The sequence below is a fragment of the Arvicanthis niloticus genome, chromosome 22 (genome assembly GCF_011762505.2).
Source record: "Arvicanthis niloticus isolate mArvNil1 chromosome 22, mArvNil1.pat.X, whole genome shotgun sequence".
Taxonomy (NCBI): Eukaryota; Metazoa; Chordata; class Mammalia; order Rodentia; family Muridae; genus Arvicanthis; species Arvicanthis niloticus.
Window position 1 is genome coordinate 26183966 of NC_133429.1, and position 15142 is coordinate 26199107.

Sequence of the window (15142 nt, forward strand, 5' to 3'; positions counted from 1 at the left end):
AAGTGGGCTTCAGGCAGAAATCTGACATTAGGCTAGAACAATGAAGTAATTTCAGGCAGGAATCTAAATTTTAGGCTACAACAAGGGAATAGGCTTCAGACATGAAATGACTTTGGGCTAGGACAGGGAAGTCAGTTATCCTGATAAGCCCCTAGAAATAGTGATCGCAGAAGTGTTCACGGAATTTTGTTTATTGGTTTGGCTTGTTCTTTGACTATTTGTGTTTATTTTCTTGCTTGTTCCTGGACTATTTATATCTATTGTATTGCTAGTTCCTCAACCTAGAACTGACCTTAATACCTGCATGTAATTAAAATGGTATAAAAGCAAAAGGGAGAAGGAGAGATGGGATAGGGGGTTCTAGGGAGGGTAACTTGAGAAAGGGATGACACCTGAAATGTAAATAAATAAAATATCCAATAAAAAATTGCCCTGTATACTTCAAATTAAGGTCAATATAGAATTAGTAATCATGTGTATCTATCATTGCTTTCTCAGTTTGAAAAATATCAGTTGTACCATAAAGGAGTTTGATTAAATGTTTCCTAAATTAAAATTTAATACAACTTGAAGCAAAACATGTATATATATATATATATATATATATATATATATATATATATTCATAGCACTCATTTTTTATTTTTCTGTTGAGGACAATATAAAAACATATTTGAACCTTTTGTGTTCTCAAGCTCTTTGGGTTTGAGAATGAACTGTCTCATCTATGGAACCAAGTGATTAATTCATTATTGTTTTAAGTATTACTGATTTTAATGTAAACTTGATATTTTATCAAATATTTGACATATGTGTGTAAGATCGCTATAATACTTTAGAGGTTTAATTATCAATTATTCTTGAACTCAAGTAAGTAAAAGTATAGTTTTACGCCATACCAGTTATAGAAGAGTCTTTCAAAGACAGTGCTAGGGATCAGGATAAGCATAGTTTATGGAAAGCTAAATGACTAGAAAATCAAAGCAGGTCTGTGAGTTGTCACAGGCCATAGGAAGCTCAAGAAGAAGGAAGACCAAAGTGTGGATTCTTCAATCCTACTTAGAAGGGAGAGCAATATAATTAGGAGATGTAGAGGGAGGGACCTAGGAAGGAGAGAGAACAGAGGGAAAAGGGGGGCATTATCTGGTGTGGAAGGAGATTGGGGAGAAGTTCAGAGGGTGGAGGTATGTAGCAATAGTGAATGGGGTACTGGGGTTGGTCAACAGAAAGTCCCAGATGCCAGGGAAGCAAGAGGTTCCCAGGACCCAACAGGGATGACATTAGCCGAAATACCCAACAAAGGGGAGAGAGAACCTGTAGAGACCATATCCAGTGGATATGCATGGCCCACGGTTGAGGCATGGGGGCACCCATTCATCTCAAGAATATTAATCCAGAATTGCTCCTGTCTAAAGAAAATAGAGTGGAGTAGAGACTGAAGGAAAGGCCATCCAGAGACCAACCCACCTAAGGATCCATTCCACATGCAGACACCAAACCCAGACACTATTGCTGATACCAAGAAGTGCTTGCTGACAGGAGCCTCTTATGGCTGGCTCCTAAGAGGCTCTGCAAGAGTCTGACAAATACAGATGTGGATACCTGCGGCCAACCATCTGACTGAGCACAGGAACCCCAATTGAAGAGTTAGGGGAAGGACTGAAGAAGTCGAAGGGTGTTGCAACCCCATAGGAAGAACAACAATAAGTACCTAAGAAGAGATTTTTGTTTTTCTTTTTGTTTTTAAGTAATAGTTACTATTATCATACTGAAAAGCCTGATACAAACTAGGGGGAAGGAAATGATAAAAAGAATGGCCTCAGAAAAGGTATCATACAAACAAACCTATGTCAAGTGTCTATATGTAGCTGCACAGAGCTGGCAGCCATCTCTAAACCCTGATTAGGAAACAGATGACATGTTCCTGGCTAGCATAGTTAATTCTCTAATATACTACAAAAGTAAATCAACAGACTCCACTAATTTACTTTCCTTTCAGAGAATACACAGGAATCTTATTTACTGGAGTCAAAATTTATGGAGCATTTCTTTGCTTGTGTCCCATAGGGACAAACCCTACATTTTCCTGTTCAGCTCACCAATAATTATTGGTCAAATATATTAGACAAATGAAGAATTACCAAGTGAGTAAAATACTGTATTATTTATCATTATGTTTATTTGTCTAGGTACCTGTCTATATAAGAAAATGAATATATCTAGGGGTGGCTTGGTCTGAGAACACTCGAGTGACAAAAATGAGGCCTTGGGTATGACATGAAGCACATAAAAGGGGGGAGCATCCATAGTAGTGCAGGCCTGTGATTTCAGAACATAGAGAATGAGGCAGGAGCATCATGAGATTAAGGCCAGCATGAGCTCCAGGATATGACCCTGCCACTTTTTAAAATAAAGGCAAGAAACCATGAAGGCATAAAATGTCATGAAGGCATTAAATACATCTTAATTAAAAGGAACCTTAGGATATATGGAGCCACTTATGAATGGCTCCCTGTCTGCAGTTCCCCATCTACCCCATTATGTAGGGACTAGTGTCCTCTTGTAAGGTTAATCACTAGAATTATGGTCTCTCATGGAGAACAAGACAGACCCTATTTGTCTTGGAGTAAGGAGCTGGTGACACACACAGTGCATCATTGGTAGTTTTTCTTCTTGTTTATCTTGAGGACACAGTGGCAGAAGCTTACCTCCTACTGCACACAAAAGGGTTTTGGTTTAGGTCTCTCCCTGAAACATTATGGAGCTTGTCTCCACATTTGATAGATGGAACTGGTGTCTCTCTTCTGCCTCATAGGCACTTTCCATGTGTGATGAATAGCCTGGTGTCCTTAGATATTTTGTAGCATTTAAAATATAATTCTCAAGCTCTCTGGGTAACCAGTACCAGGTTTCTAATGATCTGAAATTTCTACCCCAATTCTATCTAATACTAAGCACCTGAAATTTGATTCTCAGCTTCATTGACAGTCATATGTCACTATGTACAACTTACTTTAATAGTCAGTCAAATGGTAGAGGGGAGCCATGTCAGCTCCAGCTATACTTGTTAAAACAGAGATAAAAAATGTTATTTTCATGTCTCTAAGATAAATTTTATAAATTATGTTTGACTTCCAAGCCACCAATAAATAAAAGTTGTAACTTATTTGAAGTACCATACCATCAAAAGAAAACATCACTTTCTGTGTCTTATTTGGTTGGTGGTGTGTTCTCCATAACAGAGAATTAGTAATACTTCATGAAAACTATGCCATGTTTCTAGCATCTGTGTATGCAACTCTATGGCATATGGTTAAATAACATTTCCATACAGGAACTCTAGGTTTTTCCATCCTGTCAGCACCTCTTTCATGTCAGGAGACACATTCTTTGTGAATGGTGCTAGAGTGTGGGCCACAATTTGGAGTAAACTCTTGAAGAGGAAAAGCACTAAGTGTTCTTATCTAATTCCAACCATAATTTCCAGATGGTCTTCCAGGGTGATAAATCAAGGGCTCAAGACACTGAAAAATTCAATCAAAGCTCTTTAGACTGCTGTGATGGATAAAGTCCTGATAAACTTTACTTGAGAACTTCAAAATATTAGCCCTCTAAAAAAGAGACAGTATTTCATTACTATTTCATTAGTCACTCCATTTATTAAGAAGCAGAATTCTTATATGTAAAACCATCAAAAGGTTAAATTATATTATAGGAAATTCATTTTAATTCAATCTAGAAATAGTATTGCTAAGTTATAAATACCTGCTGTAAAGTTTTCCAAGGGCCATCCTGGAGAATGGCTGATGGATCCAAGGGAGGCATTGTATTTGGTGGGCACTTCACAAGTCTCCTTTTTTTAATGACTTTCTTAAGTTGATTTTGCTCAAAGATTTCGTTCCAAGGTTTAAATGCTTTTACCCAAGCTAGTCTCCTTTCCTCAACTGAAGATAAAACTGTTATCTGTGAAACAGAGCAAGCCAGGACACCCTCACCTTCAGCCTTAGTTTGCTTCCTTATTTCCAGAGTTTCTTCAATCTCAGATTTAGGAGAGTCTTCCCCTTCTTCAGTGACCAAGAAGTTATTAGCACTGTGACTACCAGCTGCTTCATTGGGAGAAAATTTGCCTGAGACAGAACCCTGCAGGTCTGCCTTGCCCTCTGTATACACAGAGGCATCTAAGTTAATGGCCACAACATCACAAGTCAGTACACCTTCTGATATTTCCCCAATTCTTTCTGATTTTAAATCAGTCTCTTGGTCTTCTTCCAATGTTACACTTCTTTGTACAGGTTCAGGATTGTCTGGTATCAGTGAGGGTAGGCTTTTCTGCATGGAAATAGGGGAACTATTATTCTCCTCATACGATGGCCCGTCTTGCTCTGTCATCTCTTTGATTTCTATCTCTTCAGTCAACCTCTCGTGATTCTCCTTGATGACTGCCTGTGCTCCATTAGTGTCCTCTTCACTCACTCCTTGATTGAATTCAAATAGATTTTGGGTTTCTTGTCCCATATTCTCCTTCATGGTATGCTCCACACGTTCCTCTGTTTGAGGTTCAGACTTTAGTTCTTGCCCTGGGCACGGTTCATTCACACTTTCCTTTAGGTCCGAGTTTTCCAATTCATTTTTTTGGTCTCTGGTTTTAGTGTTAATTTCTTGGTCAGCAGATTGTTCTGAACATTGGTTTTTTGATAAATTTTCATTCATTTTTAATTTTGGTAAAGTTTCATTTTTCTCATTCATTTTTAATTCTGTAAAAGCTGCCTGGCTTGATTTTAATTTTATTCCCGTTGATTTCTTCAACACAAGCTGATTATGCGTATTTTCTCTCTTGTTTAATTGCTGAACTAGGCAAGCATCTTCTTGCTTTTTTGAGTTGCTGTCCGCTGACTCTTTGGCTATAGTAACCTTATTCTTTGACAAATGTGCAATAGCTTGCGCCTTGCCATGACATTCACCTTTCTTTAAGGCACAGGTAATGATCAGTGGTGAGTGGGCATTTTCCCTCAGTCTTATCATTTCCTTGCTTCGTTGCTCTTCTCTCTCTTGTCTCAGGATGCTCTTTTTCTCTTCATATTCCCTCTCTCGTCTCCTCCTTTCCTCCAGCATCTTCTTCTTCCTCTCCTCCTTTACCCTCTGCTCCTCTTCAATTCTCCTCTTCCTTTCTTCCTCCTTCTCTCGTATCTTTGCCTCCCTCTCCTTCAACTCCTGTGCTTTCCTCTTCGTCTTTGCAATTTGCTCTCTTATGATTGGGTTATATTTTCGGTAAGTTACTAATGCTCTATAACTGGCTTGAATTTTTACAGCTGCATCATGCCGCAGTTTGAATAAGCGTGCTTTTTCTTTTTCTTGTAGCTCACTTAATCTCGCTCTCTCCTCCTCCATTTGTAGATGCAAGCTTCTGATAAATTCCTAAAATAGAGATAAATAGTTATGAACATCAGCTAAATCAGTAACTTTATAAGTATATTAAATGTATTAAAAAACAGAACTGTGAAGTGAAATTCCTATAAAATTCCCTGAGGAAAACTAGTCACTTATTTCATAGGAAATTAGTTTTTTAAGTACATAGAAGATTTGGGTCACATTGTGATGTTGATAATACAGTTAAGTTATGAGCCCATGAGCTAATGATTAATAAATTATCTGCAGATGAAAAGCACTTAAAATAAAGATGACACAGAAGACACTAAGGGAAAACCAGGCCTGAATCCAGGTAAGAGAGAGGGACTCAGACTTCTTGATATGGATGCTGTGATAGTGGAGACTCAGAATGAGATTCGTTCAGAAGCAGAGTTCCAGCAAGGACAGAGGATCCTTGGACACAAGCATGAGGGAGCTTTGATCTGGTCACACATCTTATCCCTTCTAAATTTCACAAGAGTTAGAAAACACATAAAATAATCATCATTTCTGTGAGATGAAAAACAAAATCAGCCAGGCAGTGGTGGCGCACGCCTTTAATCCCAGTGCTTGGGAGGCAGAGGCAGGCGAATTTCTGAGTTCGAGGCCAGCCTGGTCTACAGAGTGAGTTCCAGGACAGCCAGGACTACACAGAGAAACCCTGTCTCAAAGAACAAAAAAAAAAAAAAAAAAAAAAAAACATTATCAATAGAACTCTAAAACAGAAGTAAACAGACAAAATGAATTCATCAAATATTTAAGGAAAATTTGCATGTAGGGCAATTCAACAAGTAAACAGAGTTAACCTTTTAACATGAAGTTAACCTGTCAGAAAAATATGTGAACCAGAATACTTTTCTATAAAAATGAGAGGTAAGGTGGAGGGTGACAGAAGAGAGCTTCCCCTCTTCAAAAGAGAAGGGGAAGGTGAAATTGAGAGAGAAGTTTAGTGAGGGTAACTGGGGAGAGGAAGGGCTGATACTGGCTTGTAAATAAACAAATAAATAAATGTAATAAAATACTGCCATAAAAATAGAAATGTTAAATCAAATTAGAGCCTCTTTAAAAAAGAAAAAGAAAAAAAAATAGGTGGTTGATGGTCTTAAAAATACTTTTTAAAGTTTGTTTTCAGTTCAACAAAGATATGAAATATATGTCAGGAATAAAATAGATCAACACAGAAAAGTTGCTATATGACCAGTAGGCATTCCAGAATAAAGATCTGAGAAAAAGATCAAGCTAGAAGTTATACAAAAGTATATTTCTATACAGCACCCTTAGAAAAAAGAGTGAACTCTACATTCTTCTCTCTCAACACACACAGGACATATTTACAGGTACCCAAAGCACAGAAATCTCAATGGAAACACATATGACTTTCTGTTTTGTTTAGATCTAACTTCTTAGTAAAATGTTTGTCACATACTTAAAAATGACTAAACATCCACGGACCAATACATAATGTGAAAGACTTAAAGCCTCATCAGAATATATGGATTAAGCATAAAATTTGCAGTCTTTAAAATGAATACAACTGCAATGAAAACATGTCATTGAATTGTCAAGAGGCAATAGATTTTGTGTTCAAATAAAGTAAAAATTATGCTAAAAACCTTTTCTAGTGCATAAAGATTGGAAAACTTTAATATTCAAAAATGATTTTTCTGACACAAGTATACATATTAATAAATGTATACTTTTAAATAAATAAATAAATAAATAAATAAATAAATAAATACAGAGAACAGATAGACCCAGGATGCTAACACAGAAGAATAACAGAGTCATGGAGTCAATTCAACTGCTTTTTCTCTTTTATCTTAAGTTTTACTTTTGAGGTTAGAGATTATGTTTTGGGTAGTGTGTGTTATTTCTATATTCTAACGTTTCCTTATTTCTGTGACCCAAATTTAGTTAGTTGTCCTACCACATTCCAAGTGTGATTCTCACATTATCTATTTCTACTTGAAGATCACTATCTTTTGAATATTTACTTTTAAATGATATTTTTAAAAACAACCCCTCTTGCCAGACAGTGGTGGCACACACTTTTAGTTTAATCGCAGCACTGGGAAGGAAGAGGCAGGTAGTCCTCTGAGGTCAATGCTAAACTGGGCTCGGTGAGGTTCAGGGCAGCCAGGGCTATGGAGAAACCATGTATCAAACAAGACAAACAAAACAAACCAACAAAAACAAAAACAAAATGAAACAAACAAAAACCCATTGGCCATCATGCTCTTACCTATCTTTGTGAGTCACATACTCTCCCTTTATAAAACATTACTATTATGAAGTTTTAGATCTTTTCAGCGTTTCCTAGGCTATTTTCTACTTTATTTTGTTATCCTCTCCATTCAACACTTTAGATATTTCCCTTTAAAGTCTCTTCTGCTTCACTAATGCCCTAGTATATCCAATAGTATCTGACACAATATTATTGTCACATTCATTCATCTATTTTTAATGTTCACAGTAAATTTTCATAAAACATACACTTAATACTTTATAATAAGTTATAATTTTCACTTATATTATCTTCATAACTATTTAGTTAGTGGGTAAGATTTATAGTTATTTTTATAGACCTATCTTTTCAAACATTTGGATAGCATGTCATTTATAATTACTTAGTTTCTTCTTTTTATTTAAATGTAATTTTCTGTTTACATGTCTAGTGACTTCTCTCTCTACACACACACACACACACATACATATGAAACCAACCTAGATTTTCAGGACTGAATAAAGGGAGATCCAAAAGAAATAAGGGAAGCAATGTTTAGTTGGATAAAAGTAACTTATCTACTCTATATTAGAGATTTAAGTTGGAAATTTTATATATTTTATATTTGCAAATGCTTAAGTAAGTTTATGTAAAAATTTTGACAAGAAAAACTAAACAGAAATATTTATGATAACTATAATTAGTTTAAATTCAAAACTTTTTTATTTTTTATTTTTACTTATTTATTTTCTCTGTTTGGAGAAGGAAACAATTGTTATATGAGAATAAACCCTATCATTAAGTTTTCCTTCCGGCTATGGCTTTCTAAGATGTAGGAATATTCAAGATGAGACCTTATTAGTGATAAATCAACACAGAATAGCGTGATGGTTAATATTGTTGCCAACTTGATAGTATCTAGAGTGCCTGCTGATGAGCATATGGGCATGCCTGTAACAATCTAGATTAGGTTAATTAATATAAAGGTGAGGTTATCATTTCCTAGGCTGTACTTCCAGGCTGGATAAAAATGACAAAGCAAATGTTGAATGCAGGCATTCATCACTTTGTACTTCCTGAGCGTGTAGCAATGTGATAATTACCTCTTGCTCCTGCTACTATGTTTCCACCACCATAATATACTGTCAAGGTAAGCCAAAATAAGTCTTTTACTCAGATTTTTTTGTTGTTTTTTTTTGTTGTTGTTTTGTTTTTTTAAATTTTTTATTTTTTCCCAATCCGTTTTTATACCATTTTAATTACATGTAAGTATTAAGGTAGGTTCTACATTGAGGAACTAGCAATATAATAGATGCAAATAGTCAAGGAACAAGCAAGACAATAAACACAAATAGTCAAAGAACAAGCAAGGCAATAAACAGAGTCCTGTGATCACTCCCATGATCACTCTTTCTAAGGGCTTATTAGAATGACCAAAATATCTGAGCCTACTTCCCTGTCCTAGCCCAAAGTCATTTTCTTTGCCTGAAGCCTACTTCTTTGTTCTAATCTAAGATTTAGATTCCTGCCTGAAATTACTTCTTTGTTCCAGCCTAGTATTTAGATTCCTGCCTAAAATTTAACATACTCAAATAATTGTGTCAAAATAGAGTAATGTTTCTTCATATCTTTAAATACTATGAAAGGTACCTAATACTACATTTACATTTAAAACTTTGAATTTTAATGTTATAAAGATATAATCACTGAACTAACTTTTTATTTTTAGGCTATTTTCTTTCAATGAAAATTTCTATGGTTACCAAATTTCTAAGGTTAAAACAAGCTAAATTTCATACCATATAGGAAACATTATCTTAAAATGCTCGTTATTTTTAAAAACATAGTGGTTTAGTTCTATTAGAGAGTAACAACATATGAATACAAACAAATAGACATATACCTCATGTTGTCTGTGTTTTTCTTTCCATATTTTCTCTTCTTTATGGAGTTCATCATTCATTTTTTCTTGGTCTTGCTGAATATAAAATAACATCAGACTATTATTGTATTCAAATATTAAATTACATATTCAATATATCAAATTCTTTCGAAACAGTTATAAACAATGATTAAATGTAACAATCTCCATGAGTCTTCAGTTATTAGTAGTGAAAACTCAAGATACCTAAAATACTCCTGAATGATTTAAAAAAATAAAACAAGGGGAAAAAAAACAAACCTAAAAAATAAAAAGACCAAACTGCTGAAGGTATCATTGTGCACAATCTCATACTGTACTACAGGCTATAGAAATATAGCAATAAAAAAACCACTGTGGTATTGACACAAGGGAAAGTCTCAAGGCCTGACACTATTACTGAGGCTATGGAGCACTCACAAAATGGGACCTATCATGACTGCCCTCCAGTGGACCCAAAAAGCAGCTGAAAGGGTCAGATGCAGATATTTACACCCAACCAATGGACAGAAGCTGCTGAACCCTGTGGTTGAATTAGGAAAAGGCTGAACGAAGCTGAGGAAGAGAGTGACCCTGTAGGAGAATCAACAGTCTCAATTAACCTGGTCCCCAAGATTTCTCAGACACTTAAACACCAACCAGGCAGCATATACCAGCTGATATGAGGCTCGCAACACATATACAGCAGAGGATTGTGTTCAGTCAGAGATGATGCACCTAACCCTCAATAGAATGGAGGCCCCCGGGAGTGTAGAGGTCAGGTGGGGTGGGGGGGTGAGGACAGCCTCGTGGAGACAGGAGGTGGGTTGGAGTTATGGGATGTGGAACAGTTGGAGGGTGGGAGAATAAAATCTGGCGTGAAAAAAAAAAAAAAAAAAAAAAGACTACAAGGAAAGAAAAAAGAATGTTGAATAGTCTAATGCAAAGGCTTCCAAACAACAAAGCTGAATAAAGTGTCTATTTAGGAGTCCATTAGATCTACAAAGGACTAATTTTCCTGTATCAGAATTTTGTGAAGAAAGTCACTCTCAGTTTCAAAAATTCAGTTACAACCCTGAACAACAGAGACCGGAGACTGGTATTATTAAAACATGCACCTGAGGGTGTTTTGTTTTGTTTTGTTTTGTTTTGTTTTATCTTTCAGTGGTAACTAAAAGAGACAACTAGCTTATTAAAATTGAATAATCATTATTCTCTAAAAGTTAAAGCATCACTATCCGAGTTGATGAGGCCTTTCAGTATAAGCTAGTAAACACTGCTCTATTTAGCTCTAAGTAGAGCATTCAGAAAAACTGAACTCTGGATAATACACAGACCAACCTTACTTGTTGAAAGCCCAAACTGGATCTTGCCTCTATATAGGCATGCAATCCAACTCCCAAATTCCATCAATTGACCAGTAACATGTTACTATGATTTGACTGTACAAACTTGTTTTGACACACCTATCAAATAGAAAAGTAAACAGAATAATCTACAGTGAAAAAAAGCTTATCTTAATTTTGAGGCAGGGCTGAGGTGGTCACCTAACTTGCTCAACCATTTTAACTTAATATATCTTATATAATGTACCACATGTCAGACAATACAGAAAATACACAATATAAGCAAAGGAACTGGCGTTTCCTGTGATTCAAAAGGCATAAAAAGTAATAGGTTTTATTGCAACTTTCAAATTATTTAGGATATTCCTTGAAATTCCATAAAGCCCAGAGGCCTCCAAGATCAAGAGTTCACATTTGAAGTTCTGATGGAGTTCATGGAAACTAATCCAGGTATTAAAGACAATTCATGATTAGGTATTTCCCTCATCAAGAGTAATTAAAAACCACAGAGTAATCGCCACTTATACTCCTTACATCAATACCATTCAGAGAGTAGCTATGCTCTTAGTGAGAGGTGAAGACTACCATACCTTCTGAAGATTCTCTAATTTTTTCTTTTCAACTTCAAACTGTCTCATCCAGCACTGTCTCTTCTCATCTTCCTCTTGAAAGTTCTGTCTTTCTCTGTCACTCTGAGCTTCCAGAATTTCTTTATCCTTTTCTTCTAGCTCTTGTTGTTTCTCCTGCCAAGCTTCAAAGGATTTTCTACATCTTTCTTCCACTTCAAAGTAGCCAAAACTCAAATCAGCCTCATCTGCATTCATTCAGAGAAATAAAAGTACCATTCTTGAGGTCAGACCTCTCATACTGATCTATTTTGCCATATAAATATAATGTAAAAGCATATAACCAAAGCATTGAAACTGTTTACATTTTCGATCATGAACGGAGGTCGACAACCATGCAACTTTGCAGACATGCAATCTCATCTGATTATATGTAAAAATTCTATTACTGTCTATAAGGAAATCAAATAACTTTTACAAATAGTTCCTAAATTTTAAAATAATATTGTGTGTTTGGGTGTGTCTGTGCATTCAGAGCTAAGTGATCCAGTTAAGTGATATTGGTCAGGATTCTTTTTTATGGTTAGCTGATCATTTATAAATTTTAAGATTTAAAAAAAATTTCTGTAGATAATTACATTGTAATTTTGAAAGGAATTACAGTGAATTTGTTAATTACTTTTGGGATTATGGTTATTTTCATAATAGTAATACTCTCAACCCATGTACATATGAGATCTTTTCATCTTGCAGTGTGTTCTTCAGTTCATCAGTGTTTGTTCTTAGTATCTACTTTGTTTTTGAATTTTATACATGAGTACTTGAATTTTTCCTTGGATGCTATGCTGGCTGATTTTATGTCACCTTGACAGAAACTGAAATCATCTGAGAGGAGGAAACTTCAGGAGAGGAAATTCTCCCTTAAGATAAAGCTATAGTTTACCCTGTAGGTCACTTTTTAAAATAGTAATTGATTTGGAAGGACCCAGCTCATTGTAAGTGGGCCCACCCCTGAGCTGGTTATTATGGGTTCTTTGACCTCTTTATGACCTCTGCCTCAGCTACTGCCTCTAGGTTCCTGGCTGAGTTCTGACTTCTTTCAGTGGTAAATAGTGATTAAGAAGCATAAGCCAAATAAAGCCTTACCTCCCCAACTTGTTTTGGGTCATGCTGTTTCGTCACAATGAAAGTAACTTTAATTAACACATATGGTGAATGGAATTGTTCCCCTGATTTCTTTTGCTTAAAAACCTACTTATTCATTGTCTCATGTATCAAATCTTGAGTAGTTTCCCCTCCCTCCTCTCCTCCTAGTCTATTTTCCTGTCCTCCTAGTTACAGCCCTCCCCCTACACACACACACACACACACACACACACACACACACACACACACACACACACACACCTCCATTTTTTTTTCAGAAATGGGCAGGCCTTTCAGAGATATCAACTAAACATGACATGTTAAGGTTCAGTAAGACTGTCAGCTCTCATATTAAAGTTGGATGAGGCAACCCAGTAGGAGGAACGAGGAACGGGGCCCCAAAAGCAGGCAAATGAATCAGAGACCACCCTGCTCCAACTTTTAGGTGTCTTTCAAGAAGATTGAGATGTACAACCATAATATATATGTAGAGGACCTAGGTCAGACTCACACTGGCTCCCTGGATGGTGGCTCAGTCTCTGTGAGCCCCTATGGACCCAGGTTAGTTGATTCTGTGGGTTTTCTTGTGGTATTCTCAATTCCTCTTGCTCCTTCTTCCTCCTCTTCTTCCTCAGAATTTTCTGAGTTCTGTATAATGTTTAACTGTGTGTCCAAATCTGTTTCCAGCAGTTCCTAAATGGAGCCTCTCTGAACTATGGTGTTATACCAGCCCCCTGTCTACGAGTATAGCAGATTATCATTAGGAATCTTTCTTTCCCTCTCCTCAATTTCTCTCTCTCTCTCCTTTTGTTTCGTTTCCTTTCCTTTCTCCTTTTCCTTTCCCTTTTTCCTTTTCCTTTCTTTCCCCTTTTCCCATTTTCCTTTCCCCCCTTTTCTCCTTTTGTCCCCTTTCTCCTTTTTCCTTTCCTTTTCCTTTTTCCTTTCCTTTTCCTCTTTGCTTTTCCTCTTTTTCCTTTTTACTCTTTCCTTTTTCTTCTTTCTTTCCTTTTTTCTCTTTCTTTCCTTTTTCCTCTTTCTTTCCCTTTTCCTCTTTCCTCTTTTTCCTCTTTCCTCTTTTTCCTCTTTCCTCTTTTTCTCTTTCCTCTTTTTCCTCTTTCCTCTTTTTCCTCTTTCCCTTTCCTCTTTTCCTTTCCTTTTCCCTTTCCTTTCCCTTCCCTTTCCTTTTATTTTCTTTTCACCAGTAGTGTTTAGTTCTATCCTGGAAATTATACATCCAAGATTTTGTGCCTGGATTGGTGTCCCAAGCCCTTGCCTGGTTACAGAAAATGGCAGGTTCAAGCTCTGTATCCTCCGTTATTAGGAATCATAGCTAGGGTGACCCTCATAGATTCGTATGAGTTTCCATTGCCCCGGGTTTCTACCTAGCTCCTAAAATTACCCCAATTCTAGTTGCCTTTCCCAGTACTCTTTCCATCCCCTCCTCCCTGATCTGATCCCTCCTATTTCCATCTCCACCTGTCCCCGGTCCAGAAAACTTCATGTATCTGATTTCTTTCTTAGTCTCTCTCTGTTTGTCTGGGTATAAGGGAAGGATGTTGATTTGACTATGTTTATTTTATAACCTGACACTTTGTTGAATATGTTTCTCAGCTCTAGACAATTTATAGTGAAGTTTTTGGGGCCTTTCATATATATAATCAAGTATTCTGCAAATGTATTCTGAAACTTGAGATTTGACTTCTTTTCCTACTTATATCCCTTATATTTTCTTCTCTTATTTTTCTAGATAGGACTTCAAGAACTATATTGAAAGAATGGTCAGCACAGATACACTTGTCTTGTTATGATCTTAATGAGATGTGTCAACTTTTTCACCATTTAACATGAAGATAGCTAGCAGTTTGTCTTGGACAGCCTTTATAATGTTTAGAAAAATTCCTTCTGTCCTTAATCTCAATAGAGTACTTGTTATGAAGGGTTGAAGTTGGGAGCCTTTCAAAGATCCTTTCAGCATCCACTGAAATGATCATGTGATTTCTGGATTTCTGTCCTTGAGTTCAAATATATATATATATATATATATATATATATATATATATATATATATATATATATATTGATTTACATGTGTTGAACCATCTCTGCCTCCTGGGAATGAAGCCAACAAACAAGATGGTGAGTGAATTTTAAAAACTAACTGAAAATATTCCTGTCATTTCTATCCCTACTCATCTTCCCTCCAACTCACCCCTTGTCTTTTCTATGTATTCTGGAATTCATATCTCTCTCTTTCTCTCTCTCCCCTTTTGTATTTTAAGAAATAATGACATTGGGCAGTGGTGGTGCACACATTTAATCCCAGCACTTGGGAGGCAGAGGAAGGTGGATTTCTGAGTTTGAGGCCAGCCTGGTCTACAGAGTCAGTTCCAGGACAGTCAGGCTTACACAGAGAAATCCTGCCTCAAAAACAAACAAACAAACAAACAAACAAATAATGACTTTCAGGGTTTTGTTTTAATTTTTAAAGTTGTATATTTACAAGTACCCATAAAAAATTCAATGGACTTTGATACACTATGTAAAAACAAATCTT

The 15142-nt window shown here is 36.2% G+C and overlaps 1 protein-coding gene across 6 annotated transcripts in view; it reads right to left on the reverse strand.

Annotated features, from left to right (window-relative positions):
* Nucleotides 1–15142, reverse strand: part of Lrriq1 (leucine rich repeats and IQ motif containing 1) — a 192531-nt gene that overhangs the window by 165816 nt on the left and 11573 nt on the right. For all 6 annotated transcript variants that reach the window (XM_076920108.1, XM_076920105.1, XM_076920109.1 and 3 more), the window contains exons 6-8: nt 11467–11690; nt 9534–9608; nt 3766–5415 (exon numbers count right to left, since the gene is read on the reverse strand). In XM_076920108.1, the coding sequence (XP_076776223.1) occupies nt 3766–5415; nt 9534–9608; nt 11467–11690 (1949 nt within the window). The remainder of the gene's footprint in view (nt 1–3765; nt 5416–9533; nt 9609–11466; nt 11691–15142) is intronic.